The sequence below is a fragment of the Schistocerca gregaria genome, chromosome 5 (genome assembly GCF_023897955.1).
Source record: "Schistocerca gregaria isolate iqSchGreg1 chromosome 5, iqSchGreg1.2, whole genome shotgun sequence".
Taxonomy (NCBI): Eukaryota; Metazoa; Arthropoda; class Insecta; order Orthoptera; family Acrididae; genus Schistocerca; species Schistocerca gregaria.
The window spans coordinates 572,571,878-572,599,607 of record NC_064924.1 but is presented as its reverse complement, the minus strand read 5'-3'; the positions used below and the strand labels follow the sequence as shown (position 1 = coordinate 572,599,607).

Sequence of the window (27,730 nt, the reverse complement as noted above, 5' to 3'; positions counted from 1 at the left end):
TGAGGATACAAAAGATGGGAAATTTAGCACACAGAGCTGCCAACTCTGACTAACCAAGTCTAATTGAATCTGAATGACATTCCATGCTGCTTAAACTCTGGCACATGACTAATTGTTGTGGTTGACAACTGGTGGCATGTCCCTTTCTCGGCAACCTACAAGCGGGTGTTTTCAATTGGTGAGAGACTGAGAACTTGCTGGCCACACCTACACTAACATCATCTGTATCAAGGTAGGGCAACATGCAATCTTTTAGACACATTATGGCACAGAGAATTCTGAAACAGTGAACAACCACCATCCTTCACAAATCAGAATTTTAACATTCGTTGGCCAAATTACAGGTTACGATAGAGGTGGTTTTACTTTACACCCAGTGGCACCCCACAGCATTATGCTCAGTGTAGAGCTCTTACAACAGACAAAATCTGGAAACTTTCGGTCTTTCAGTCCCCACACGAGGATACAGTCATGTGACTGGAGAAGTGAAACTGTGCTAAAAGATATCATGATGCCACAACAATGGTTGCAGTGCACAGTGCTGCACATATCACCACACTGTTCATGCAGATACTTATCTTGCTACAGACAATCCCATTTCCTGACTCAAAGTATTTGTTATGGCCATACAATACTGTTCAGCTGAGTGTACAACAGCTGTTGTTTTGGGCACTGGTCACACAAGCCCTCCTGGACACTTCGACAACATATTCGCAAACATGATCTCACAGACAACAAACATGCAAATGTAATTTCTGAATTAGGAACCCGCTATTCAATATTTCTTCATACACAGAATTCATATGGAGCTAATCCTACCTGCTTTGCCTAACTGCACTAAAATGTCAATCATTTGTATATCCAAACATGTAGTGCACATTATACTAATTTGACTTTTTTGCACGACACCTTCATGGTGTTTCAGTTTCAATGGTGAGCATTGAATGTTCGTACTCTTTCAGTGACACATGGTATTGAGTACAATTTGCAATATCACACAGTCTCAATCACTTTTCTGCGAAGTTTCATTACCGACTTTGTAAAACAAATGTGCTCAACAGAAAAATAAATCACATCAATTGTGTTGGACAGACACATCATCTGGACTGATTTTAATAACACACCCTAGAGGTGGGAGAAAAGTATGACAACAGAACAGAAGGCTGCAATAAACTACATCAGAAAAATTTATAATACAAGTCAAGAATTAAATATAACACATTGGTCAAGTTATAACCAATATTTTACTTATACTTCTTTCCTTGTGTTAAAGATTATACCACAGTAAACAGAATGCTAGTTCTGTTTTGACAAACATACCTATAATGCTTCACAGAAACTACGCTCGAGGAACTAACATTACACTTTTTTTGCATTTTGTTTGGACAGTTCTGGTTTGCGAATTTGAATTCCTGGCTAATAATTCTAATGTTTCACCTTTCATTTTAAATAAGTAGTAGGTGAATAACTGAGGTATTATTTATGACTTACATAAAAAGGGCGTGTTTAATTTTGATCTAATGGTACACATCTTAGGGCACCTGAAGCCTGTACAGGTTAACTGCAAAAGCAAAATTTATGATATGGTAACTGAGAAAGCATCAAGTTATCAACTGGATGAACTGTGGCAAGTAGCAGAGAAGTTTGCTTGAGACTATCTAAGGAATATATATAACTGTCACTGCATTGGGTTTTTGTCCCATTTCAACTACACTTAAATACAAATTAGCAACTTTTTTTGCACTTCCACATGTAAAACAGGTGATTATCATTGTCCCCTTCATTACCAATTTCCATCAAAGTAGTTCTGTCAATTGTAGCATGTTTCACAGAATGTAGTTATCACATACCTCATTCTGGATTAGTCTGATGCTATTTTTTATGGTCCTACAAAAGGAACTATCATGGACAGTCGAGCATTCCTGAAATAAAAAATTCAAAATCATAAATTAGAAATTTATGTGCAACACAACACCACAATGACACATTTAAAACTAATATAAGCAGCCTCTAACTTTTTTCAGCAGTTAAAATGATAATTAGGCACAAACTAAACTGCAAGAGCATGCTGATACTTTGTGAAATCAAAAACCAACATATCAAATCTCTTATTTGAAAACAGATCAAAGGGCACAATGGAGTATGTGCTCTTATAATTGCACTGCATAAGACAGCATATTTATTATGAGGCCGCCAGAAATATAAAAAACACGTACAGGCAAAACTGAACATGTGAATGCATGCAATAAAGCTTCGTTAGTACTCTATTTTTGGTCTGAAGAAAAAAAGGGAAACCTCTGTTATTGCAAGGACAACATAAGTGTTGAATGCCTCTGCTAAACTAAGTAATGAAATCAAAGAATAAACTCTAAAATGCGAAATTAAACTTCTCTATCATGGACACAGAAAGCTAACTATAATAATTTCAAATACCAGAGATAATTTTACTTATGAATTACGAATTCATATTCTAGTTCTGTTTTGTATTAATAAGCTATTACGCACAATACAACAAATTTTAAGATTAGCCTTATAAAGAAAATACAGACATATTTCTGGAGACATCAGCATTAGCGATATCGCTGACTACCAAGGCTCTGCAGGAGAGAAGAACCTGCAAGTGACACCACATAGTTTGGTCTAGGATCTCATGTAACGCAGGTGTGCTGTATTCTGCTCTGTCGTAATAAAGTATTATTACTCAATATTGTCTCGTCTGCATTCTTGGTACTTCTCCCTGTACCTATTACGGATTATTATCAACAGCATTTTATAAGAAAGCATCTCCACTAAAGCTAAGAATACTGAAATTTACACAATCACTCTTAAACGGGTCGAAAAAAGTGAGGAAACTGTCATTCCCACCATATTTCAATTCCACGTTAATTATAAGTGAAATAACCATGAGCCTTATGACAGCAGTACAGCTTGCACAAGATTACAGAAAATCACACCATAGGTGCAATCACATTGTAATTCACAAGGTGTCACTGTTCAACCCAACACAGAACTCTCAGTACATTACAGATTAATCTGTCATCAGAACCTACATTCAAATAAATAATTACACAACAGGTCGAAACTGATGCCTGGTATCTGAAAGTTCCATTGACCCCACCACATCCGAGGGATACCTGTGAGGCCAGATTAACATATTATGGTACAAAAAAAAGCAGCAGCATCTTTTGGTGAAACTCTATAGAGTGTCAAGTCTGGACGACTTATCTGGTCTTGCAACATCAGTCAACAGGGCCTCACAGTATGGGTACTACCGCAGTGTCTGAAGTGAGCTTATACACAGCTCTTACATTTTGCAAGGACATAGTTCTACAGTATGGCTTAATGACAGCATCCTTGCTGGAAAAACATTCCAGAGGTAAAATAGTCCCTTCTTTGGATCTCCACGCAGAGGCTACTCGGCGGAGGGGGTAGTATCTTCAAATCATGAGACATCAAAGACTGGATATTTGTTATGGAGAGAAGTGTGGGGAAGGGGAGGGGGGGGGGGGGGGGGGCAGAAACTGTAGAAGGCAGAAACAGCAAGCAGGTTCAAATGGTCTTAAGTTTGGAAGTTATGCAGACATTAAGAGACTTGCACAGGATGAGTAATGCGGTGAGCTCCATCGAAGCAGACTGAAGACGGCAACAAGAAAAAAGTTGTTTTCATTATTACAGAAAAAAATAGATAAAATTACTTAAGTGAATGACAGTGCATCACAGGCTTGAGCCTGTTGATATTTTTGAAACAAGGGGTAAACAAACCAAGAAATTAATCATATAGTGAAGAGGCAAGAACCTTCCACACAAACAAGGATAGCGTGGAAGCGTGTGTTGAGTGGCCATGAAGGACAGTCATTGAAGAGGATTGTGATAAGTAAGAAGTCAGCTGGAAAAGTCACTGCAAAACTGAATGGCTCACTTGCAAATCCTGTCAGCACCAAGGTAACAAAAAGGAAGCCCCCTAAGCAGGAAGTTGCACGAGACACTGGAATTCCAAACCCACTAATCAGTGATGCAAATGCCCAAAAACATTGGTCTGAAGCCATAAGACCTGGACTAAGGGAGCAAGGGAAGACTCATTTGGTTGGATGAGTCATGTTTCATACTGTTTTCAACTCCTGGCTGAGTTTATGCCCCATGAATGAAACATGGCGAGGGTTCGGTGATGATTTAGGCAGCAAGATCACGGTATTCTAGGGGGCACCATGGTTGTAAACTGTTTGTTGTAAAAATGCCCCCTGTTCACACAGCTTGCATCCTCCAGGACAGACTTCATAAGCACAAGGATGAATTTTTGCATCTTCCCTTACCACCACTCATCAGACCTCACTATTATTGAGTCTTTGTGGTCTATGCAGAGAAGGGTGGGTGACCGCTTTCCACTTCTATTATTGTTACTTAAAATTGCAACTATTTTGCAGGAAGAATGGTATAAGATACATTTGAAAGCCATACAGAGCATGTATTTATGTGGAAACTAACATCAATGCTTTTCCTCCATCATATTAAGCATGGTAATGTGTTGTCTTTCGTGTTTCCAAATTTTTGCCCACACCCTATATATGAAGACTAAGTCCTAACCCACAACAGCAGTTTGAGTTACTGCACATTGTATTTGCTTAATTTCAAAGACAAGAACATAGCTGCAATAAGATAAATTTGTACTGTTGGTAGTTTTCATCGGTGGCACAAATCTAACGGATTGCTACAAACTAGCATGTAATGCTCTCACCAACAGACTGTGAAATCAAACAACCTCACAAAACTGAGGGTTACCACGTACTTTTGCCAATTCATTCATATGTTACTGATGTAAAGTTCTGGTCTGTCTTCATCACAAGGTTTTTAGGTGTGGTTCTGGTATTAATAAAAAGATACTGTACTGGTTTGCACAGTACTATTAGTCTAAAACTAATTTCATATTTCCAAATCATATAACCATAAAAAAGAATGAGTTTCTTCTTATTATAAGAGTTCAGTATTTCACTGAAAATTTTGCAGTAACTGCAGTAGACTTATGGTTCTCTGGCATCCTATACAGCCCTGATTTCATTGGTTTACAGCCTCTTAATCATATTAAGACCCTTTGAGAAAGGACAAATTTCTTACAGATTCAGAGTTTCCAGCAGTGAAAGGCGATGAATAAGACAACTATCAAAAAACTAAAAATATTTTAAGAGTCAATTCATAGACAGAATGCACAATTTACTACTGACAAGCAATTTATTGATGGTAAACTTCATTACACACTGAGGAATCTTAGTAAAGTTAATTAGTCTTGTAGATAGTGGAAATTTACTATTTCCTCTCATACTTACAAAATTTTGTCATTATGACTAGTGTCATTTACAAACTTTAAAATCTTTCAGGAACATATAGTGGATCACTACTTAAAAACACCCACAACATACTGAAATTTATTACATTATAGAACAAAAGCATTACTTTCTCCATCTTTCTTGAACCATGAAGTTCGTGAATCATCCTACATACAAACCACATTACAAGCTACACTTTCACAATCATATGGGATTGAGCCACCAGTAAGTTGGGCAACAGAACAGACCATCTAATCTTAGAACAAACACAATTTCATTGATGCAGCTGGACAGATTTGGCTTCCACTATCCTGCAATTTAGTCCATAAAATATGAAGAAGTGAGTTTTCCTATTCTAAGTGCTGGGCATAGGCATAATACAAACCAGTTTACACAACTGTCTTTAACAAACCAGTATGTAAATCAATTTTTGAGAAAAAATTCTGCTTTGAGATTTGTCAGTACAGAATTCATACAATTCTGTCTTCAACAGTTTATACACCACCACCACATATTGTAACAATAACATATTCTCGTACGTTGTTTCTTAAAGCTTGAAAGAATAAGAAAAAGTGCCTTAAGGATTTTGGGTGAGAACTGGTGTTATGTTCCTTCTGAATGGAATGAACCAGAACAAATATCACTATCATTAACAAAGCAGATATTTGACATTATAGGTCTAAAATGCACTCTTCTTACTGGCTAGATACCATGCATTTGTACACATTGATACGAATCAAGCCGCCAATAAAGCAATTTGTAACGACTAAGGCAGCACCTACCTATCGGCGTGCTTTTACAGCGTATTACTGTCTGGTTTTATTTCCGTATTAGTACAAACTAAAGCGTATACCTCTAAAAAAACAATCGTGTCGGAATAAATGCTTACTTGTTTATTTAGGCGCAATTACCGCTACAAAAACCGATCCTTCTCCTCCACGAATTCCCCAAGTAGCGAACCGTAAAAATGGGCGCCAAAATGTGCTTACAAATTCGTTTGTACATTCATTAACGATACATCTAGAAATACGTTGTCTTTACTAACGAATTATATGGCAAAACCCATCAACCTTCTCAACATACAGCAAATTTTAACATAAACATTCCACATTCTGGCGCCAAGTGCTCAACGCCATTTGTCGTGACGAAGTTCAGCAATTTTAGCCACTTTTGCAGTTAAATCACATATTCCCCAATACGTAAAGAAATTAAGTTCTTGAAATAACAACCATTCCAACTATGAAGTATTTCAAAGCTTAATTAGCCTGTAAATTGCACCACAGATAGAATGGAAGTCTTCCCTCCATACGTGGATCGCGCGCGAAAACACTATACATGTTCACACCCATGAATAGTGTTCTGCTGCTTAATTTTACAAAGAATGTCCAATTATGGTTGGAAACTTACATGAAGGATTATCTGTGTTAATGAATAACCTGAATACTGTCAACGAAGAAACACACAGTCAACGAAAGCATTAAGGGTCAAACGAACTAATATGCAGAAGCACTCTTAAATATAACATTTACAAAAAAAATCTTAGTTTATAGCCAACTACCTCATCGTAAGCATAACAGAAAAATAATGTGTTAATAATTTCCCAAACAAATACTTACACGGCAGACGCCGACCGTTAGTAACTTTTGTAATGATGCAAACGATGAAAGTATAATCCCATTTTTAATAAAGTAGTTAGACTTACTTCCGTCGTGTTATTTACTGAGCCACATTTGAATAAAAAAGGTACAAAACCTTACCCCCAACCAAACATACACGAAAATACAAGCACACTCCTCACCTCCACGCCGTACCAGCGCTGTGTTAGAATGCTATGGCACTGGCGAGTGCTGTGGTGGGGAGAGAAAGAGACGGGGATGTATTTTGAAGCTGTGTAGTATCTGATTGGTGGAAACGTAGCGCGGCGTAAGTTCGTCAGCTGGCGCTCAGCTGATCGTTCGCATTTGTTTTTAAGCTCAGGCGGGAAAGTCTGCTACTGGCCGACAAACGTTAACAGCGGGATAAAGCTTTCCATTAAATTTTGGAACGAATAAAATTACTGATCCTAAATGACAAAAGAAATGAGCCGGGACAATGTTAGAAGTTCATCGGTAGAATGTTACGCCTAGGCTAGACAGTGAATTCTGCGATAAAACGCATAAAATGAGTCTCTGCTTCAGCTTAACGCGCGAAATGATAACTCGTCTCTGGATACTCACGGAGTTTTGCCCGAACGAAATCGCTGCAGCCATTTACATCGTTCCACTCTTGTAAGCAGAATTAGACGTTTATTTATAATTTATTTGCATTTCATATGTTCTGTACTTTGTTGTACTCCCTGGATTTCTTCCTAGTTCGTTCAAAATGACACAGATCTCTTCACTTTTTATGAACATCCGCTGGATCTGTATGAAGTAAAACGTGGAGCACAGAATGAGACAAATATCTGGGAACTTGTTAGATTATATTTTTTTCTTTATTAAGTTATGTTCTGTTGTGCACTTCTATCGAAAGGGAATAGATACATACCCAAAAATAAACAACGAATGAAAGAGAGCAAATAACTCATTGCGAATATAATGCTTCCCAACCAACGACATCCGCGATACAGTTACGGAGGTTCAAATGGCTCTGAGCACTATGGGACTTAAACATCTGAGGTCATCAGTCCCCTAGAACTTAGAATTACTTAAGCCTAACTAACCTAAGGACATCACATACATCCATGCCCGAGGCAGGATTCGAACCTGCGACCGTAGCGGTCTCATCTAGGCCTACCTCTGTATTATCCATTCCATCATCCCTTGAATTAAAGTTTTTAGCTGAGCTCCAAACATAGGTTTTCATGAATGTTTCTCTGGTATCAAGGTTTATATTTTTGGAGGTTAGTAGCGGTTTATTTTTATAGAAAGCCATTTTGCCCTGCTCAATCCTTGCTACAGCGTCTTTGTTTCTTATCCCTTTTTCTCGCATACGTTATGAACAGTCATTTGTGACAGCAGAAACTCAGATGACACGTAGAAAAAGAGCCTAATAACTAATACATTTAACTTATTTTTAAATTTGCATCTATCTTCTGTGTTAATGGCATACGTTTTTTATCCGAATATTGGACACCTATGTGTTACTACAATTCCGTGTCATGACAGAGCATTTTCTTTATCGACATATATTTATGTTTATTGTTTTGCATAAGCAGAATAGATGTACAGTGACCCAAGACTGAGCATTTCAAAAGATGAATAAGACCACAGAGCTATTTTCAGTTATTAGCAGTGCTTGTTTCAGTGGAATAACTGTTTTGTCAATTTAAACTCAACAATTTTTCCGACGCACTTATGGCGCTAGCACAACCTCCGTACGTTCGTACCCCAGCTCCTGTAAAATTCGAGATTATAGATCATAATTGGCTTCCTCCACCAGTAGGAACGAGATTCTCCACTCTTTCATAAAACATTCCGCGATTTTTCTTTATTTTTGTCGAAAACTGGAATTTTAGTCATGTACTGTAAACCTGTCCATCTCACAAGTCTTGTGAGCAGGCTGTGTCCGGAGTCTTCATCGTTACTTCTCATGCTTTTCTGGCGTATCTCGTCTGTTACGGGAAAGTGAAAATAATGTCCAAAGTTATTTCGAAATATACGATTGGCAACAATTAGTAAGGATACAGTTTCTGCTCCCAAATTCTTATAATATTGTCACGTACATTACGCATCAGTTATGGCTACATTCACCAACGATGGAACAGCATCATTTCAAAACTATTTATTGCAGCTGAGTCCACCAGGATTTGAAGCATTTTTTCGCGAGAAATTTCACAGCTTCCTTCTAGGGTAAACCGCTCGAATCAGCAGACCGTAGGAAAGCGGCGACACCGTCGTGAATCACATTAAACCCTTTTCGGTATTTTTTTTTTTTTTTTTCGCTCTGATAGTGTTACGCACCCACTTGTTCCGGCGAAGCTCAAAAATAGGTCTCAAGGTTTATATATGTTGTCTTTGAGCGAGCTAACACATCTTTATCAGCTCGTACGTCCCCGCTGGCATTTTCGGACACCAGTCCCCTCGTCCCTACCTTCACGTAATCATATTCTACAACCGCTAGACTGCTACGTCTTGTTTACCAGTCTCTTTCATTGTGGCTGGGTGATTTCTCGTCTCCACCTGGGAAAAATAACATGCAGATGGTGAAAAGTACAGACATTACTCAGAAGCACGTTCAGATGAGTCACGAGGAGGTAGCTGAAACGACTCCTTACTCCCCACCCTGTCCCACTGGACACACATACACCGTTATTCCTAGCAAAGGCAAAGTTCGCTACAGTGTCTGATACTATGTTTAGATTGACTGTAAAATCAGGTTTTCCGTAAATCGATTTCTGAAAACCGCTTCTGGTTGACAATATAAACATTGGATAATCAATTCTCCAAATATAGTTTCAGATCCCACAATTGATTTTCGCTCCCTTGTAAACGATCTGCTGCGTTTCAGTTTTTATTGAGCTGTGTCAGCATACTACTTGATTTTTAAAATTTTGGTTATATGGCGGAAGTGAATGTGTATGGACTGGGAGGAAAATAAGACTATTGCTCTGACCAGGAAGTTATTCGCTTCCTTTATCCAGCTGAGGAGAAACATATTGTATATTATGTTGTTAATCTACATCTGCATCGATACTCTGCAATCTACCTTGCGGCGCGTGGCGGGGGGTATACCGTACCGCTTCTAATCATTTCCTTTCCTGTTCCTCTCGTAAATAGAACGAGGGAAAAAGACTGTCTTTATGCCCCCGTATGAGGCCTAATTTCTCGAATCTTTATCGCAATGTGTGTTGGAGGCAACAGAATCGTTCTGCAGTCAGCTGCAAATGCCGGTTTTCCTAAACTTTCCCAATGGTGTTCTTCGAAAGCAACGTCTCCTTCCCTGCAAGGACTCCCATTTGAGTTCCCGAAGAATCTCCGTAGTACTTACTGTTGTTTGAACCCACCAAGTAACGAAAAAAATAAGGTTCAAATGGCTCTTAGCACTATGGGAGCTCATCAGTCCCCTAGAACTTAGAACTACTTAAACCTAACTAACCTAAGGACATCACACACATCGATGTCTGAGGCAGGATTCGCACCTGCGACCGCAGCGGTCGCGCGGTTCCAGACTGAAGCGCCTAGAAACGCTCGGCCACTACGGCCGGCACCAAGTAACAAAACGGGCAGCCCGCCTCTGAATTGCCTCGATGTTTCCCTTTAATGCGACCTGGTGCGGATCCCAAACAATGGAGCAGTAATCAAGAATAGGTCGCACTAACATCCTGTATGTTGTCTCCTTTACATATGAACCACACTTCATTAGAATTCTTCCAATAAACAGAAGTCGACCATTCGCCTTTCCTATAGTAATATGCTCTTTCCATTTCATATCGCTTTGAAACGTTACTTCCAGATATTTAAACGACGTGACTCTTGTCAAGCATGACACTATTAATGCTATATTCGAATATTACGGTTTTTTTGCTACTCATTCGCATTAATTTACATTTTACTATAGAGCTTGCTGCCGTTCATGATACCAACTATAAATTTTGTGTAAGCCATCTTGTATCCTCCTAAAGTGAGCCAACTGCGACACCTTACCGTACACCACCACATCATCAGAGAACAACCACAGATTGCTGCCCATCCTGTTTGCCAAATCATTTATGTAAACGGAGGGTAACAGCGGTACTATCGCCCTTCGCTGGGGCACTTCTGACGATACCCTTGTGTCTGATGAACACTCGCGCGTCGAGGACAACCTACTGGGCTCTATAACTTAAGCCTTCGAGCCACTCACATATCTGTAAACCTATTCCATATGCTCGTATCTTCTTTAATAACCTGCAATGAGTCACCGCTTTCCGGAAATCTGGAATCTGCCAGTTGCCCTTCATTCATTGTTCGCAGTATATCATGTGCGTGAAAAGCAAGCTGTTTTTCACAGGAGCGATGCCTTCTAAAACTTTGCTGATTCGTGGACATAAGCTTCTCGGTCTCAAGAAAATTTATTGTATTCGAAATGAGAATATATTCAAGGATTCTGTAGCAAACCGATGTTAGGGACATTGGTCTGTAATTTTGCGGGTCGGTTCTTTTGCCCTTCTTATATACAGAAGTCACCTACCCTTTTTTCCCGTCGCTTGGGGCTTAGCACTGGGCGACACATTCGCGATAAATACCAGCTAAGTAAGGGGCCAATGCTGTAGAGTGCTTTTTGAAAAACCGAATTGGGATTCCATCCGGATCTGTGATTTACTTGTTTTCAACTCCAGATGTTTCTCTACGCCAGGTATGCTTATTACTACGTCGTCCATACGATAGTCCGGTCGATGGCCAAGCTACGGAATTTTTGTACGATTTCCTGCGTAAACGATGTCGCGAACGTGAATTTTAAAACTTTGGCTTTCGTTTTGCTACCTTCAACTGCTACACCAGACTGGTTAACAAGTGACTGGATGGAAGACTTAGACCCACTTAGCGATTTTACATAGTACCAAAATGTTCTCAGTTTCTCTGCTAGTTCTTTTGCTAAGGCATAATTACCGAATTAGCTCACTTGAACAGCTTGGCAAGAACCTTATACAGGGCCAAAATTATACAGATGGTACATCTCGGTGTGCTCTACAAAAAAGTCTAATTACATTTTCTTGTATCTTCTACATTATTTTTGTATTGTTAAAACCTAATGTTCGTAGGATAGGTAGTATACGCATTTCTGTTTACGTCAACCGACAGTACACGGCGTACCGAGCTTATTGCCTACAATGACGGGGCGGCCAGAGAAAGGCAACGAGCCGACCAGGGGATTGAAATCATTAGATGTGTACAACGACGTGGTGTGATAATCAGGTGGTACCGAAAAAAAGGAATGTAAACGGTTTTTGGGTTGTCAAGAATGTGTAATTCACTTTACGTGAATTGAATACAACCAGTCTGTTTCTCAACAAGTCGATAACGAAGGTCGTAGTAGTAATGACAAGGTAATATCAAACACAATGTATTTCCATTAGTACAGATTCAATCAACTGTTTCACCTTTTTACGGCAACGCCATAACGAATACTAAATTCACATCATTTTCCTTCTGTACAACAACATCGTAACGAAAAGAAAACCCATTACTTCGTTTCCTCTTACACCAATACTACAATAAATGTTCGAAATGACCACCATTCGCATCTACACATGCTTCATTACGGTGAACCCAGTTTCGTCGCACTCGTTCACACACATGCACATTGGCCTTTATGGTATTGGCAGCATCTAAAATCTTCTGCGTCAATTCGTCCACATTATTTACTGGCTCAGCATAAACAAGTTCCTTCACATGGCCCCAAAAGTAAAAATCCAGTGGATTTAAATCAGGGCTGCGTGCTGGCCATCGACGTGGACCCGAACGCCCGATCTATCGTCCTGGAAATCGACTATCCAAAAATCTGCGTACTCTGTGACCAATGTGGGGTGGAGGAACCACATGTTATGACGTATGCCTAACGAAATGTCTTCTAACAACGTTGGTAACTACGTTTCCTCTAGAAACGTTCGGTAATAGTTACCAGTCAAACGTGCAGGTAAAACATAGGGCCCAATAATGTAATTATCGAGCATACCCGCCAACACATTTACGGAAAATCGTCGCTGAAAATGTGTTGCCACTACGTGGCGACGATTGTGTACACTCCACGTGTGCATTTTATGGAAATTAGTTATTCCGTCGCGAGTGAATCACGCTTCATGTGTGACGGTATTTTGTTGACAAAATGTGTAATAAAAATCACTCTGAGAATTCACGTCGTGGAGGGAAATTTTGTTCTTCCAATGCTTGTACGCGTTGAATGTGTTAAGGCCGCAGACGCTCCTCTTGCAAAGTGCGATGAACGACAGTGTGCGGTATACCCACGTGGAGGGCGATGCTTCTAGTACTCTGAGAAGGATCCTCCTTGATGCGGTCCAGAATGCTTTCTTCAGCTTGCAATGTACGATCGGCGCATTGTGGGACTCTTGCGTTCTGCGCGGGGCAGTAAAGAGCCAGTATCTCTCGATCTAAGGAAATTAAATACGTACTCGTCAGTTGTATTCTGTCATGATGTAACAAAAACGGAAAGCATATCAGAACAGAAGATACGTTTCGCATACGGACGAAAATTTACAAGGATGCAGATAACTACTGTACTTTATTAAGATGTAAATGCATAATAATCGCATACAAGTAGAGAATTACAATGACACAAACCTTTGGTGCACAGCAGCAAATGTCTTTCGTGCAGGAAGTCGTCGTTGTGGGAAGCGTTCTCGATAAATTCGTACAGCTGCCCTCGCAACACCTTTTGCCTCGTCATAAATTAAGTGCATATCGCATAGTTCAGCTATAGTAAATCTCCTTTCCATCTTAACAATTACCAGAGTTGCAATAACATCTGCACAGGTTACTCGCCTACTGTCGTTGCTCGGTGTATTACAATGACGCAGCCACTCAGGTCGCAGTTGCCATGTGTTTACGATTTACGATCGCGATGTCAATACGCGCACGGGCAATAACAGGAACCGATTGCTTACGTACGTGCACGGCCAAGTATCTACTTTTCCAAAACCATTACCCCTGACACGAACTGTTTTTTTTTTTTTTTTTTTTCTGGGGCAACCGTAGAAAATACGCAAACATGTTACTAGACTTTTTGTCAAGCATTGCGAGATGTGCCATCTGTATAATTTGGCGCCTCATACCTGTATTTGTAAAGCCATTCAGCCTGCATCTCGTGGTCGCGCGGTAGCGTTCTCGCTTCCCACGCCCGGGTTCCCGGGTTCGATTCCCGGCGGGATCAGGGATTTTCTCTGCCTCGTGATGGCTGGGTGTTGTGTGTTGTCCTTAGGTTAGTTAGGTTTAAGTAGTTCTAAGTTCTAGGGGACTGGTGTCCATAGATGTTAAGTCCCATAGTGCTCAGAGCCATTTGAACCGTTTTTTTTTTTTTTTTTTTTTTTTTTAAGCCCTTCTTTTTTAGTGGCCGAGGCTCTCGCACACAATCAACGGCTGCTGACAAAACATTTGCTAATTCTGTGTAGATGGTGTGTGTCTCCACTCATTCGGAAGTTTTCTACCCACTGCTAGTCTCCAATATGTTTAGGGTACGATCAGCGGTTATTCTCACATTTTCCTACAATGTCAGTGGTCTACGCGAGACTAACAAAGTAGTTTCGCGCGCAATTAAGTCTCACTTTATTAAATAAAACAAAAATGAGAAGTAACTGATAACCTCACTTCACCGTGCTGACCAAGTACGAATGTAATTTAGACACAGCCTTCGTGTAAAACAACTGACGTTCGGAAAACCGATATGTGACATTGTTGGGAAAATCGATTCAACTTGTAAATACGAGAGCGAATATCGCTTGGCGAAATTGGAGTTTAACCACCCGAAAGTTGCGTCGCAAGTAAATGTAGCCCCAAGGGTGAGCGCGGAGGTGTGACACACCGCGCTCAAACACAAGCGAAGGAAGTGCGAGCGGTCTGCATCTTGCTAAGTGCAACAGCGATACAGCAGCGCCGTCACGACGACGTCAGCCCCACGTCACGTCACTCCCGCGCGGTCAGGTGGGTCCGACGCCTGGCACGTGCGTAGCAGAGGCGCGGCGCCCAGCCAACGGCAGCATTCCAGGGCCTGGCGGCTCCCGTTTTTTGTGCGCATGCGCGTGCTCGGCTGTCTGCCTCCTGCAGACTGCGTCAACGGCAGCGCGGCGCGGCGGTAAATTTAGAGTTCATTCATTTGGCCCGGACGACGACGTCTGTCTGGTTCCGCCGGCGCCCGCTCTCCCACCCATCCTCCCTCCTGCCCCTTCAACCGTCTGCTCCAGGATATCCAGTGTCACTGACTGTGACGACCGTGGAGTTTCCAACCACGTACACAATACTCGTTACTGCTGTCGCTGGAGGAAAGACGGGGTGCCGCTAATTACAGTACTCGCTGACATCTATTGTGCGCCGGTGCAATAAATAAATATGGCGAAAAAGTACCCTAATGTAGGCATAGTGCTCGACACAGACCCAAACCTATTTCTGTAGCGGTCAACAAGTAAATCTCAGATACGGGTAGTCACAATTGATGTGCGGTGTACTGTACTGTGCAGGGTTGCCTAACAGTCGGGCGATATGCTGCCACTCCGCGTTTCAGTTCTGCCTATTTCATCTATATCTACAGTGTACAGGGTGTTCGGAAATTCCCGTTACAAACTTGTAGGAATTGTAGAGGGGAGTGAGTACATGATATTTTGAATAGAAGCCCATGCCCGAAACGTCGTCCAACGACGCTACAGAGCTTCAAAATTACTGCCGCCGCCCTGTAAAAGTTGTGTATATACAGAGTGATCCCGTGATTATGCAACAGACTTTCTAGGGTGATGGAGGAGAATAAATGTATAAATTTAAGGTAAGGGTCCCTGTGACGGAAACGAACGAGTCGAAAGTTATAAGCACAAACCTTTCCGATACCTCTGACGGTGGAATATACGTACTGGTACAGTTGTTGCTAACACCCAAACCACCAGATCGGTACTAAACGTTGTGTGTCCATACAACACCGATTTAGTTCGTGCTGTGTGCTGTCGTACAATAGGAGATGCGTAAACGATAATTAAAAGTAACACCAGAAGCTATGAAGTAGCGTATAACCATCTTTGTGAGCTCCTATAGAGTACAGTTGTATAGATAGGTGCGGGGTTATATGTACAAATGTACGCTATAGGTTTGCTACTTTCAGCTAACGAAGCGAAAGCAGGCTGCGAAAAGAACATTGCTACAAACTCCGAAACGTCCCTTTACATGGCAGAAAAATGTCCTTCCATGTAACAATTTCGCTTGTAATATGTTTAAAAAAAATCACTATCAGTGGGTTTCAAACTCAGGATCTTTAGCACGACAAAAAAAAAAAAAAAAAAAAGAACCGGTCAAATGGCTCTGAGCACTTTGGGACTTAACATCTGAGGTCATCAGTCCCCTAAAACTTAGAACTAATTAAACCTAACTAACCTAAGGAAATCACACACATCCATGCCCGAGGCAGGATTCGATTCTGCGACCGTAGCGGTCGCGCGGTTCCAGACTGTAGCGCCTAGAACCGCTCTGCCACGCCGGCCGCCCTTTAGCACGACAATTTGGCACTCTACCACCTTATATAGAAGTTGGTTTATTCACACCAACGCTATCACAGAGCTTGACCACGTTAAAAATGTTACAACTCATACCATTCAAGTGAAAGTCAGACGTTCTAGAGTGGTCAACAGCAGACTGACTACACTTTTAAAGACGTATATGATTTTCTTATTCATCCCATTATTCTATTATTTAATTGTAAGATCGTAATCGCTGCAGGAGATGTACATCTCCAGGCTTCTTCTTACGGGGGACAGCCGTCGATCAGGTGGGTATTGTTCCCGCATGGGGTGTAGCCGCAGCCGCCTACGCTCGCCTTTGCTGCATGAGAAATCCCAGCTTCAAGTTGGTTTCCGCGAAGGACACCTTCTTGGTTTTTCGTTTCGTCTCAGATATGTATCCACACTCTTGTCTCCCGAGTTTGGGTTTCTCTGTTTATCTTCACTGAACTATCAGCGTCACGCTGCGAAAGATCGTTTGTCCCGGCTTGAGTGCATCATAGTATGCGGAGGATATCACATTCATGAAGTGGGTTTCTTCTTTTAATATCCAAATGAATGTTGCGCGTGGATGCCATTCGCGAAAGATAAAGGAAAAAAAGGAAGGAAAGTTGCTTCTTCTGTGGTGGTAGCTTCTCACCATTTGGAAATCAAATATACTTCGCAGCAATACGTAGTCGTCAGTTAAAATAAAAGCAAAGAAAAGATTTCTCCAACAAATTAGATAACATTTTTCCTTTGACTATTCACAGTTTTCTTGGCTGCGGTGTGTACATGTGGCTTTGTCAAGCTTGTGCTCCTCAACTATATGTAAGTTGCTTTTCCGAACATGAAGTGATACAATGTGGAATGACTCTCAATATTGAGGTAAAGTGCAAATAAGAAAGTTTTGGAACGACTGTTGACGCTTGTTGTTGTTGTTGTTGTTGTTGTTGTTGTACTCTTCAGTCCACAGACTGGTTTGACGCAGTTCTCCGTGCTACTCTATCCTGTGCAAGCTTCTTCATCTTCCAGTACCTACTGCAACCTTCATCCTTCTAAATCTGTTTCGTGTATTCATCTCTTGGTCTCCCTCTACGATTTTTAACCTCCACGCTGCCCTGCAATACTAAACTGGTGATCCGTTGATACCTCACAATATGTCCTATCAACCGATCCCTTCCTCTAGTCAAGTTGTGCCACAAATTTCTCTTCTCACCAATTCTATTCAATATTTCCTCATTAGTTATGTGGTCTACCCATCTAATCTTCAGCGTTCTTCTGTAGCACTACATTTCGAAATCTTCTATTCTCTTCTTGTCTAAACTATTTATTGTCCATGTTTCACTTCCATACGTGGCTACACTCGATACAAATACTTTCAGAAACGACCTCCTGACACTTAAATCTATAATCGATGTTAACAAATTTCTCTTCTTCAGAAACGCTTTCCTTGCCATTGGCAGTCTACATTTAATATCCTCTCGACTTCGACCATCATCAGTTATTTTGCTCCCCAAATAGCAAAACTCATTTACTACTTTAAGCGTCTGATTTCCTAATCTAATTCCCTCGGCATCACCCGATTTAATTCGACTACATTCCATTAACCTCGTTTTGCTTTTGTTGATGTTCATCTTATATCCTCCTTTTAAGACACTGACCATTGCGTTCAGTTGCTCGTCCAGGTCCTTTGTTGTCTCTGATAGAATTACAATATCATCGGCGAACCTCAAAGTTTTTATTTCTTAATTTTAATTCCTACATATTGTTTCCTTTACTGTTTGCTCATTATTCACAGTGAATAACATCGGGGATAGGCTACAACCCTGTCTCATTCCCTAACCAATCACTGCTTCCCTTTCATGCCCCTCGAATCTTATAACTGCCATCCGGTTTCTGTACAAATTGTAAATAGCCTTTCGCTCCCTGTATTTTACCTCTGCCACCTTCAGAATTTGAAAGAGAGTATTCCAGTCAACATTGTGAAAAGCCTTCTCTGAGTCTACAAATGCTAGAAATGTAGGTTTGATTTCCTTAATCTATTTTACACTTAAGATGGTTTTTTTTCTTTCAAATTATGATGTTCGTGAATATACAAAATGAGTGCTTTGAGGTCTGCATATTGTTACGTGACAATGAAGTACGCACATTGTCCGAGGGGCCAGGTATAACTGTTGTTCTTCGCAGGAGAAAACAAGTGCGAGTGCGGGTGTAACACATAGCCCACAGTGATCGCATTCTCTGTCCTCCTGTTAATAATCGATCGCTTTTTCCTCGTGCAGTTCCATATCACGATGTTCTCTCTACAAAAGAATGCGTGAGCCGGTGGGTCTGTAAGGTGGCATTGGTTACAGGGCGTAGTTTAATTTTATGCATCTTTTCGCGTCGTACCCTGCAGCAACTATATCTGACTTGAGAATGGGGTTGGTAATGTTCGCCCATATACGCTTCCATGTTTTATCCGGGTGTTTCTTTCCGATAGGATTTCGTTGCTGTCTCTTTATCAGTTCAAAATAAAGTGTAGAGGTACTAAAATGTTGACTCACCTATCAGAGAACTTCACATTCATAGTTGATAGACACGGTTTTCATGCTCTCCCTGGTTCTGGTGTTACTTTTAATTGCCGTTTACGCATGTTCTACTGAACGACAGCTCACAGCACGAACTAAATCGGTGTTTTGGTTGATACTCAATCGACACACAACGTTTGGTACCGATCTGAGTGTCTAGCATCTGGAGGTTTGGATGTAAGATTTTAGAATAGGCAACAGCCAGAGGTATAGTGCATCATGGAGAGGATTACCGCTAAACCGATAGCCAACGCTGCAAGACGAGTCCGGGAACTTATTATTCCTATCCATATACACTACTGGCCATTAAAATTGCTACACCAAGAAGAAATGCAGATGATAAACGGGTATGGAGCAAAGTAAGAAAAAATATGTCCGGTAAACATGGGCTCTAAAATGCATACTTTGAGAGCTATGAGCACTTGTTCAATAGAGGTGACGTGTTTCACACTAGCGAAGATGAATAAGTGTTCACATGTTAGAGCTCATGTTTACTGGACATTTTTCCCTTCTTTTGGTCCATACTACCACCTCTGAAAGTTGCCTATTCTACCATCTTAGCAACAACAGTGTTAGTACATGTATTCCACTGTCAGAGGTACCAGAACGGTTTCCGCTGACAACTTTCTACTGGTTCGTTTCCGGTACAGGGAACTTCACCTCAAATTTATACACTTATCCTTCTCCGTCATCCTAGAAAGTTTGTAACATTATAACGGAATCACCGCCTGCGCCTATTACTATGACGCTCTGTAGCATCATTTGATGACGTTTACGGACGGGATACCTATTCAAAATATTATGATCTCACTCCCCTCTACAAGTCTTCGAAGTTTCAACCGGAATTTCCAAACACCCTATATTCTGTAAGCTACTGTGAGGTGTGTGCGACGGAAGGTGTTTCTGGAACGCCCCCCCCCCCCCCTCCCCGTTTCCACCTTACATGCCTCACTCTCGAACCGTTCGCGGGAAGATCGACTGTCGATTAAGTTTTCGTGAGTTCTAGTGTACCTAATTTTTTTTCCTCGCCCTCATTTCGCGGAATCTACACTACTGCCATTAAAATTGCTACACCACGAAGATGACGTGTTACAGACGCGAAATTTAACCGACAGGAAGAAGATGCTGTGATACGCAAATGATTAGCTTTTCAGAGCATTCACACAAGGTTGGCGCCAGTGGCGACACCTACAACGTGGTGACATGAGGAAAGTTTCCAACCGATTTCTCAGACACAAACAGCAGTTGATCGGCGTTGCCTGGTAAAACGTTGTAGGGATGCCTCGTGTAAGTAGGCGAAATGCATACCATCACGTTTCCGAGTGTAGCCTATCGCGATTGCGGTTTATCGTATCGCGACATTGCTGTTCGTGTTGGTCGAGGTCCAATGACTGTTAGAAGAATATGGAATCGGTGGGTTCAGGAGGGTAATACGGAACGCCGTGCTGGATCCCAACGGTCTCGTATCACTAGCAGTCGAGATGACAGGCATCTTATCCGCATGGCTGTAACGGATCGTGCAGCCACGTCTCCATCCCTGAGTCAACAGACGGGGATGTTTGCAAGACAACAAACATCTGCACGAACAGTTCGACGACGTTTGCAGCAGCATTGACTATCAGCTCAGAGACCATGGCTGCGGTTACCCTTGACGCTGCATCACAGACAGGAGCGCCTGCAATGGCGTACTCAACGACGAACCTGGGTGCACGAATGGCAAAACGTCATTTTTTCGGATGAATCCAGGTTCTGTTTGCTGCATCATGATGTTCGCATCCGTGTTTGGCGACATCGCGGTGAACGCACACTGGAAGCATGTATTCGTCATCGCCGTACTGGCGTATCACCCGACGTGATGGTATGGGTTGCCATTGGTTACACGTCTCGGTCACCTCTTGTTCGCATTGACAGAACTTTGAACAGTGGACGTTACATTTCAGATGTGGTACGACCCGTGGCTCTACCTTTCACTCGATTCCTGGGAAACCCTACATTTCAGCAGGATAATGCTCGACCGCATGTTGCATGTCCTGTACGGGCCTTTCTGGATACAGAAAATGTTCGACTGTTGCCGTGGCCAGCACATTCTCCAGATCTCTCACCAATTGAAGAGGTCTGGTCAATGGCGGCCGAGCAACTGGCTCGTCACAATACGCCAGGCACTACTCTTGATGAACTGTGGTATCGTGTTGAAGCTGCATGGGCAGCTGTCCTGTAGATACCATCCAAGCTCTGTTTGACTCAATGCCCAGGCGTATCAAGGCCGTTATTACGTGCAGAGGTGGTCGTTCTGGATACTGATTTCTCAGGATCTGTGCACCCAAATTGCATGAAAATGTAATCACATGCCAGTTCCAGTATAATATATTTGTCCAATGAATACCCGTTTATCATCTGCATTTCTTCTTGGTGTAGCAATTTTAATGGCCAGTAGTGTATATGGATAGGAATAATAAGTTCCCGGACTCGTCTTGCAGCGTTGGCTATCGGTTTAGCGGTAATCCTCTCCATGATGCACTATACCTCTGGCTGTTGCCTATTCTAAAATCTTACATCCAAACCTCCAGACGCTAGACACTCAGATCGGTACCAAACGTTGTGTGTCGATTGAGTATCAACCAAAACACCGATTTAGTTCGTGCTGTGAGCTGTCGTTCAGTAGAACATGCGTAAACGGCAATTAAAAGTAACACCAGAACCAGGGAGAGCATGAAAACCGTGTCTATCAACTATGAATGTGAAGTTCTCTGATAGGTGAGTCAACATTTTAGTACCTCTACACTTTATTTTGAACTGATAAAGAGACAGCAACGAAATCCTATCGGAAAGAAACACCCGGATAAAACATGGAAGCGTATATGGGCGAACATTACCAACCCCATTCTCAAGTCAGATATAGTTGCTGCAGGGTATGACGCGAAATCCTCTCCATGATGCACTGTACCTCTTTTGTAGCGTCTGCTACAGAAAGGTGACGAACAACTCACAACTCACAACGCACTCGCGCTTACGAAAGGAACCCTTCTTAAAACGCTCCATCCACTCTTCTTTAGCTCTTCTCTGTTTCCTCTATTAATCCAAATTTTGGTACGACCCCAGACTGACACTCAGAAGTCGCCCTAACAAGAGTTTTGTGAGGCACTTGTATCGTGAACGAGTTTCATTTCCTTAGGATATCAGCTTGGCCTTCCCCACCACTAGTTTTACGTAGTCGTTTCACTTTAGAGCGCTCCTAATGAATACCCCTAGATATTTTACGGTTGCTATGTTTCCATTGACTTATCGCAAGTAGTGGGGATCGAAGAGTATCGATCGTCCCGCCAAATTATTCGCATTAGACGTTGATGATGCCCTACCCTGCAATCGATCTCCGACCCAGGGCAGGTCTTGATGCATTTCGATGCCTTTTCTAGCGTTGCTACCTCGCTATGCACAACAGCATCATCCGCAGACAGGATCCCGGCGATTCGGACATCATGGACCGCATCACTTTGTATGCGTCGAGAATAGCAACATACATTGCTCGCTTAGGTTCCCCCCGCAGTTGCGCTGGCCGTTAAGGATGGTTTGTTATCGAGTAGAGGCAGGCAGGAGTTGATGGAAAGAGCTGGACTAACTTTAATTAGGTTTACAGGTGACAACCTCGCGAACACTTACGTCGAACGCCATAATTCAACCTAGTGACGGCAATTTTCTTTGTCCATCGTGTTCCAGGCGAGGCTGTGTTTCTCTGGCGCCGACGGGCGGTTGAACCCCAACTTTCATTCCTTTCTAGAGTTCCGTGGCTGAGTTTGTAAAAGCGGAACCCTTACAGGTTCCCTTTTTTGTCCGTCTTTTTGTCTTTCTGCCTGTCTGTACGACAGTTTAAAAACTCTTTTTCTCAGGAACGAGTAGATTATCGAGTTCAAATTTGTGTTAAAATATTTGGTCCGTTGGCGATGTAAGAATGTTAAGCTTCCAAGTTAACGCAGTCAAAACAAACGGCCATGTATGACACATATTTTGATACTCGAAAACTCATTCATCAAAACCTGTAGTGTACTTGTTGTTGTCCCATAATCACGAAGTTTGGCGAGAAGAAAGGTTTCACTGTAAACGTAAAGGAAGAAAATCCGAAAATTCTTATTTTGTAATTGTACAATACGAAAAAATATTTTTTGGTCGTTTTTTATCCATCTGTCTGTTTTTCTGTCCGGTGTTTTGACCCTTTTTCTCGGGAACAAATGGTTCAAATGGCTCTGAGCACTATGGGACTTAACATCTGAGGTCATCAGTCCCCTAGAACTTAGAACTACTTAAACCAAACTAACCTAAGGACATCACACACATCCATGCCCGAGGCAGGATACGAACCTGCTACCGTAGCAGTCGCGCGGTTCCGGACTGAAGCGCCTAGAACCGCTCGGCCACCGCGGGCCGGCTCTCGGTAACAGTTTGGCGTAATAAGTTCAAACGTATGTCACATAAAAAGGTCTATGGTCCCCTGGCAGTGTATAAAATTTTAAGCGTCTAAGTCAGAGCAGTATAAAGATACTGTCATTTATGATACATATTTTGATACTCGAAAACTCACTCATCAAAACCTGTAGTATGCTTCCCGTTGACCTAGAATCAAGAAATTCGGCAAGAAGAAAGGTGCTGTACAAGTGAGGGGAAAAGATCCGAAAATTTTTAATTTGTAATTGTCTCATGCGAAACAAATATTTCTTTTGTCATTTATTGTCCGACTCGAGACTTGAAATTAAAACAATCTCGAAAATCTTGAAATCCCTAGGACCATATCAGCGTCGAAAACAGGCAAAAGTCGTCATTCTCCTCGATTACCGGAAGAGATAAACTGTCTACATACATAATTAAATTTGCAGTCCGCCTCCATGGTTGTGTGATAGCGCGGCATAATTCCACTTGACGGGACCGTTTTCGATTCCCGGCCGAATCGGAGATTTTTCTCGTCTCGTGGACTGGGTGCTGTGTTGTCTTCATCATCATTTTAATCCTCATCGACACGCAAGTCGCCGAAATGGCGTCATCTAAAAAGACTTGTACCAGGCGATACCTCTACCTGTCAAGAGGCTCCAGTCACACGCACGTTTTCATTTACATTAAGTTTGTGTGGAACCAGTCGTGAGTCAGTCGTACTCATACCCGGTCAGTTTTTTCTACACCATCAGGACCCGGTTTTTTTTTTTTTACCCCACAAGCCCGTCGATCATTTAATTGTCCACCCTCGAGAAGCAGCGTCAGCGCTGGAAACTGTTTTGGGAGAAATCGAATGGGAATGCCCGCACCCGAATATGGAATTCTGATGGCAACATAGTGCCAGGTACTTAGTCCTGACAGTTCAATAGTCGAACTTATTTTTATTACCTACACCATTTTTTACATTTTTCTCAGCCACACGCCGCTTACCAAACCAATAGCGATATTTATTTAGCAATCTAGATTTCCTGGTATTTTCTTATCCCCTAATTACACAGTCAAAGACCTTTGCCCAACTTTATTTAAGGTAACGAGCACGCTACACCTTCCATAAAACATGTCCTGATAGTACAGTATGCTTCAAACATTTTATCAAATGTCCTCGTACGAGGGTGAGTCAAATGAAAACCTTAAATTCTTTTAAAATATTATTTATTGTGCAGAAGTGGTGCAAAGCTGTATCACTTTTCAACATAATCTCCCCCACGCTCAATGCAAGTCCTCCTGCGCTTACAAACTGCATAAATTCGTTTAGAAAAAAATTCTTTTGGTAGTCCGCGCAATCACTCATGCGTCGCGTGGCGTACCTCTTCATCAGAACGGGACTTCTTTCCTCCCATTGCGTCTTTGAGTGGTCCAAACATGTGGAAATCACTTGGGGCAAGGTCTGGTGTGTATGGTGGATGAGGAAGACACTAAAAATGCAGGTCTGTGATTGATGCAACTGTTGTACGGGCAGTGTGAGGCCTTGCATTGTCATGTTGCAAAAGGACACCTTCTGACAGCAATCCACGTCGCTCTGAGTTGATTGCAGGCCGCAGATGATTTTTTATGAGATCTGTGTATGACGCACTGGTGACAGTGGTCTCTCTAGGCATCTAATGCTCCAAAAGAGAGTCAGCTTAACTTTCCCTGCTGATGGTTCTGTTCGAAACTTCTTTGGTTTTTGTTGATGAGGAATGGCGCCATTCCTTGCTCGCTCTCTTCGTTTCCAGTTGGTGGAAGTGAACCCAAGTTTCGTCCCCAGTAACGATTCTTGCAAGGAAGCCATCACCTTCTCGTTCAAAGCGCCGAAGAAGTTCTTCACAAGCATTCTCTCATTTCAGGAGTCAGCTGCTGTGCCACCCATCTTGCAGACACTTTGTGAACCTGGGGCACATCATGCACAATGCGGTGTGCTGACCCATGAATAATCTGTAAACATGCTGGAATGTCATTCAGTGTCACACTGCGGTTTTCCTTCACTATGGCTTCAACAGCTGGAATGTTCTGTGGAGTCACAACTCGTTGTGTCTGACCTGGACGAGGAGCATCTTCCACTGAAGTCACACCATTTGCGAAATTCCTACTCCATTCGTAGACCTGCTGCTGTGACAAACATGCATCACCGTACCGAACCTTCATTCGTTGATGAATTTCAATAGGTTTCACACCTTCAGTACGCGAAAACCGAATAACAGAACGCTGTTCTTCCCTGGTGCAAGTCGCAAGGGGGGCCGCCATCTTTATACTGATACTGCGACGGTATGTGTTCATCTGCACTATGCTGCCACGTACAGGCCATCCTGCGCACTGTTTGTAGCACGCTTACCAACTTACAGGATAACGGCGCGAAATTTCGATTTGTTGTTACAAATTTAAGGTTTTCATTTGACTCACTCTCGTGAATACTGTTTTGGTACATAAGTTCGTAGCGTTTTCCCGTAAATTTAATAAACACAACAGATACACATAACAGAGACTTAATTCATCAATATTATATCCTCCTCCTCTATTTACAAGAGTGTGTCAACGCGGGAGTAACTTTTAGATTCCGCGACTGTAGAAGTAACATGCTTTTGAGGCGAAGAACTCGTCGAGCCGTGTCCTGAGCGTATATTTATCCGGAAAGGAAGTTCTTTGGAGGTTGTTCGATAGAGAGCGAAAAAGTCGAAAAGAAGAGGGCACAAGATGAGATGAATAACCCAACTTCAGTATAACGTTTTTTGTCAGTCTAGCACAATGCGGGTGGGCGTTACCATGGAGTGGCATCACTTCACGCACTCTTCCTGGTTGTCATTCTTGCATTTCATCTGCAAGACGTGTCAGTTGTTGACTGAAGATGTCAGCAGTGATGGTTACGCCTCGGGGAAGCAATTCGTACGACAACACACCATAGCTGTTCTACCAGATGCGTAACATTATCTTTTGGGGAATGCGTGCTGGTCCTTCTACAGGGAGTTGCTGCTTTGTTTGGGGTCAGCTATTCCTTTCTTTTCCTTATATTAGAACAAAGACACCATTTCTCGTCACCAGGAAGGAGGAGGAGGCGTAGGAGATTAGCGTTTATCGTCCCGTCGGCAACGAGCTCATTAGAGACGGAGAACAAGTTCGAATTAGGGAAGATGGAGAAGGGGCAATGCTGCCCTTTCGAAGGAATAATCCCGGCATTTGCCTTAAGAGATTTAGGGAAATCGTGGAAACCACTAGCGATACAGTATAGGAATGGCCACCCACAGATTACTGTGATTTTGGCGTAGAGCATGCGGTACACATACACCCGACTTTCGAACCTTTCTCACTGCATGGAAATGTTTCACGATGGTGGGATGATCACATTTCATGACATTTGCCAGTTTTCGGATACACTGACGTGGATCATCGCGGATTAATGCGTCTAAACGATCTTCTTCAAACGCGATGGTATTCCTGAACGTGGAGAGTCACAATTGTCAAAACAGTCCTCCTTAAAACGCGAAGACTATTTTCTTGCCGTGCTCTTTCCAGTGGTATTATCCCCCGTAAACGCCGCAAATGCTTCTCGCTGCCTCCGATGCTGTCACTCCTCTGCTTAACTCAAAGAATATGTCGAAAATGTACCGATTTCTCCACTTGGTACTTCATTTTCTAGAGTCGACAGCTCCAATCTGTATCTTCAGATGACAAAATGACAGTATGTAAACTCAATCAGCAACAGTGAACTATTGTTGTTGTTGTTGTTGTTGTTGTGGTTTTCAGTCCTGAGACTGGTTTGATGCAGTTCTCCATGCTACTCTATCCTGTGCAAGCTTCTTGATCTCCCAGTACCTACTGCTGCGTACATCCTTCTGAATTCCCTTTTTAAATTTTCTAACCTACCTGCCCGATTAAGGGATCTGACATTCCACGCTCCGATAACGCTTTCTCCTGATAACGATGTCCTCTTGAGTAGTCCCCGCCCGGAGATCCGAATGGGCGACTATTTTACCTCCGGAATATTTTACGCAAGAGGACGCCATCATCATTTAGCCATACAATAAAGCTGCGTGCCCTCGGGAAAAATTACGGCTGTAGTTTCCCCTTGCTTTCAGCCGTTCGCAGTACCAGCACAGCAAGGCCGTTTTGGTTAGTGTTACAAGGCCAGATCAGTCAATCATCCAGACTGTTACCCCTGCAACTACTGAAAAGGCTGCTGCCCCTCTTCAGGAACCACACGTTTACCTGGCCTCTCAACAGATACCCCTCTGTTGTGGTTG

The 27,730-nt window shown here is 42.2% G+C and overlaps 1 protein-coding gene across 5 annotated transcripts in view; it reads right to left on the bottom strand.

Annotated features, from left to right (window-relative positions):
- Positions 1-27,730, bottom strand: part of LOC126272373 (G1/S-specific cyclin-E) — a 172,265-nt gene that overhangs the window by 34,770 nt on the left and 109,765 nt on the right. For 2 of the 5 annotated variants that reach the window (XM_049975186.1, XM_049975184.1), the window contains exon 2: positions 1,851-1,922. In XM_049975186.1, coding sequence (XP_049831143.1) covers positions 1,851-1,855 — 5 coding nt within the window. In that variant the 5' untranslated portion in view covers positions 1,856-1,922. Of the gene's footprint in view, positions 1-1,850; positions 1,923-6,207; positions 6,706-6,934; positions 7,409-27,730 lie in introns of those variants that run through there. The other 3 variants (XM_049975185.1, XM_049975183.1, XM_049975187.1) reach the window with 3 other exon arrangements.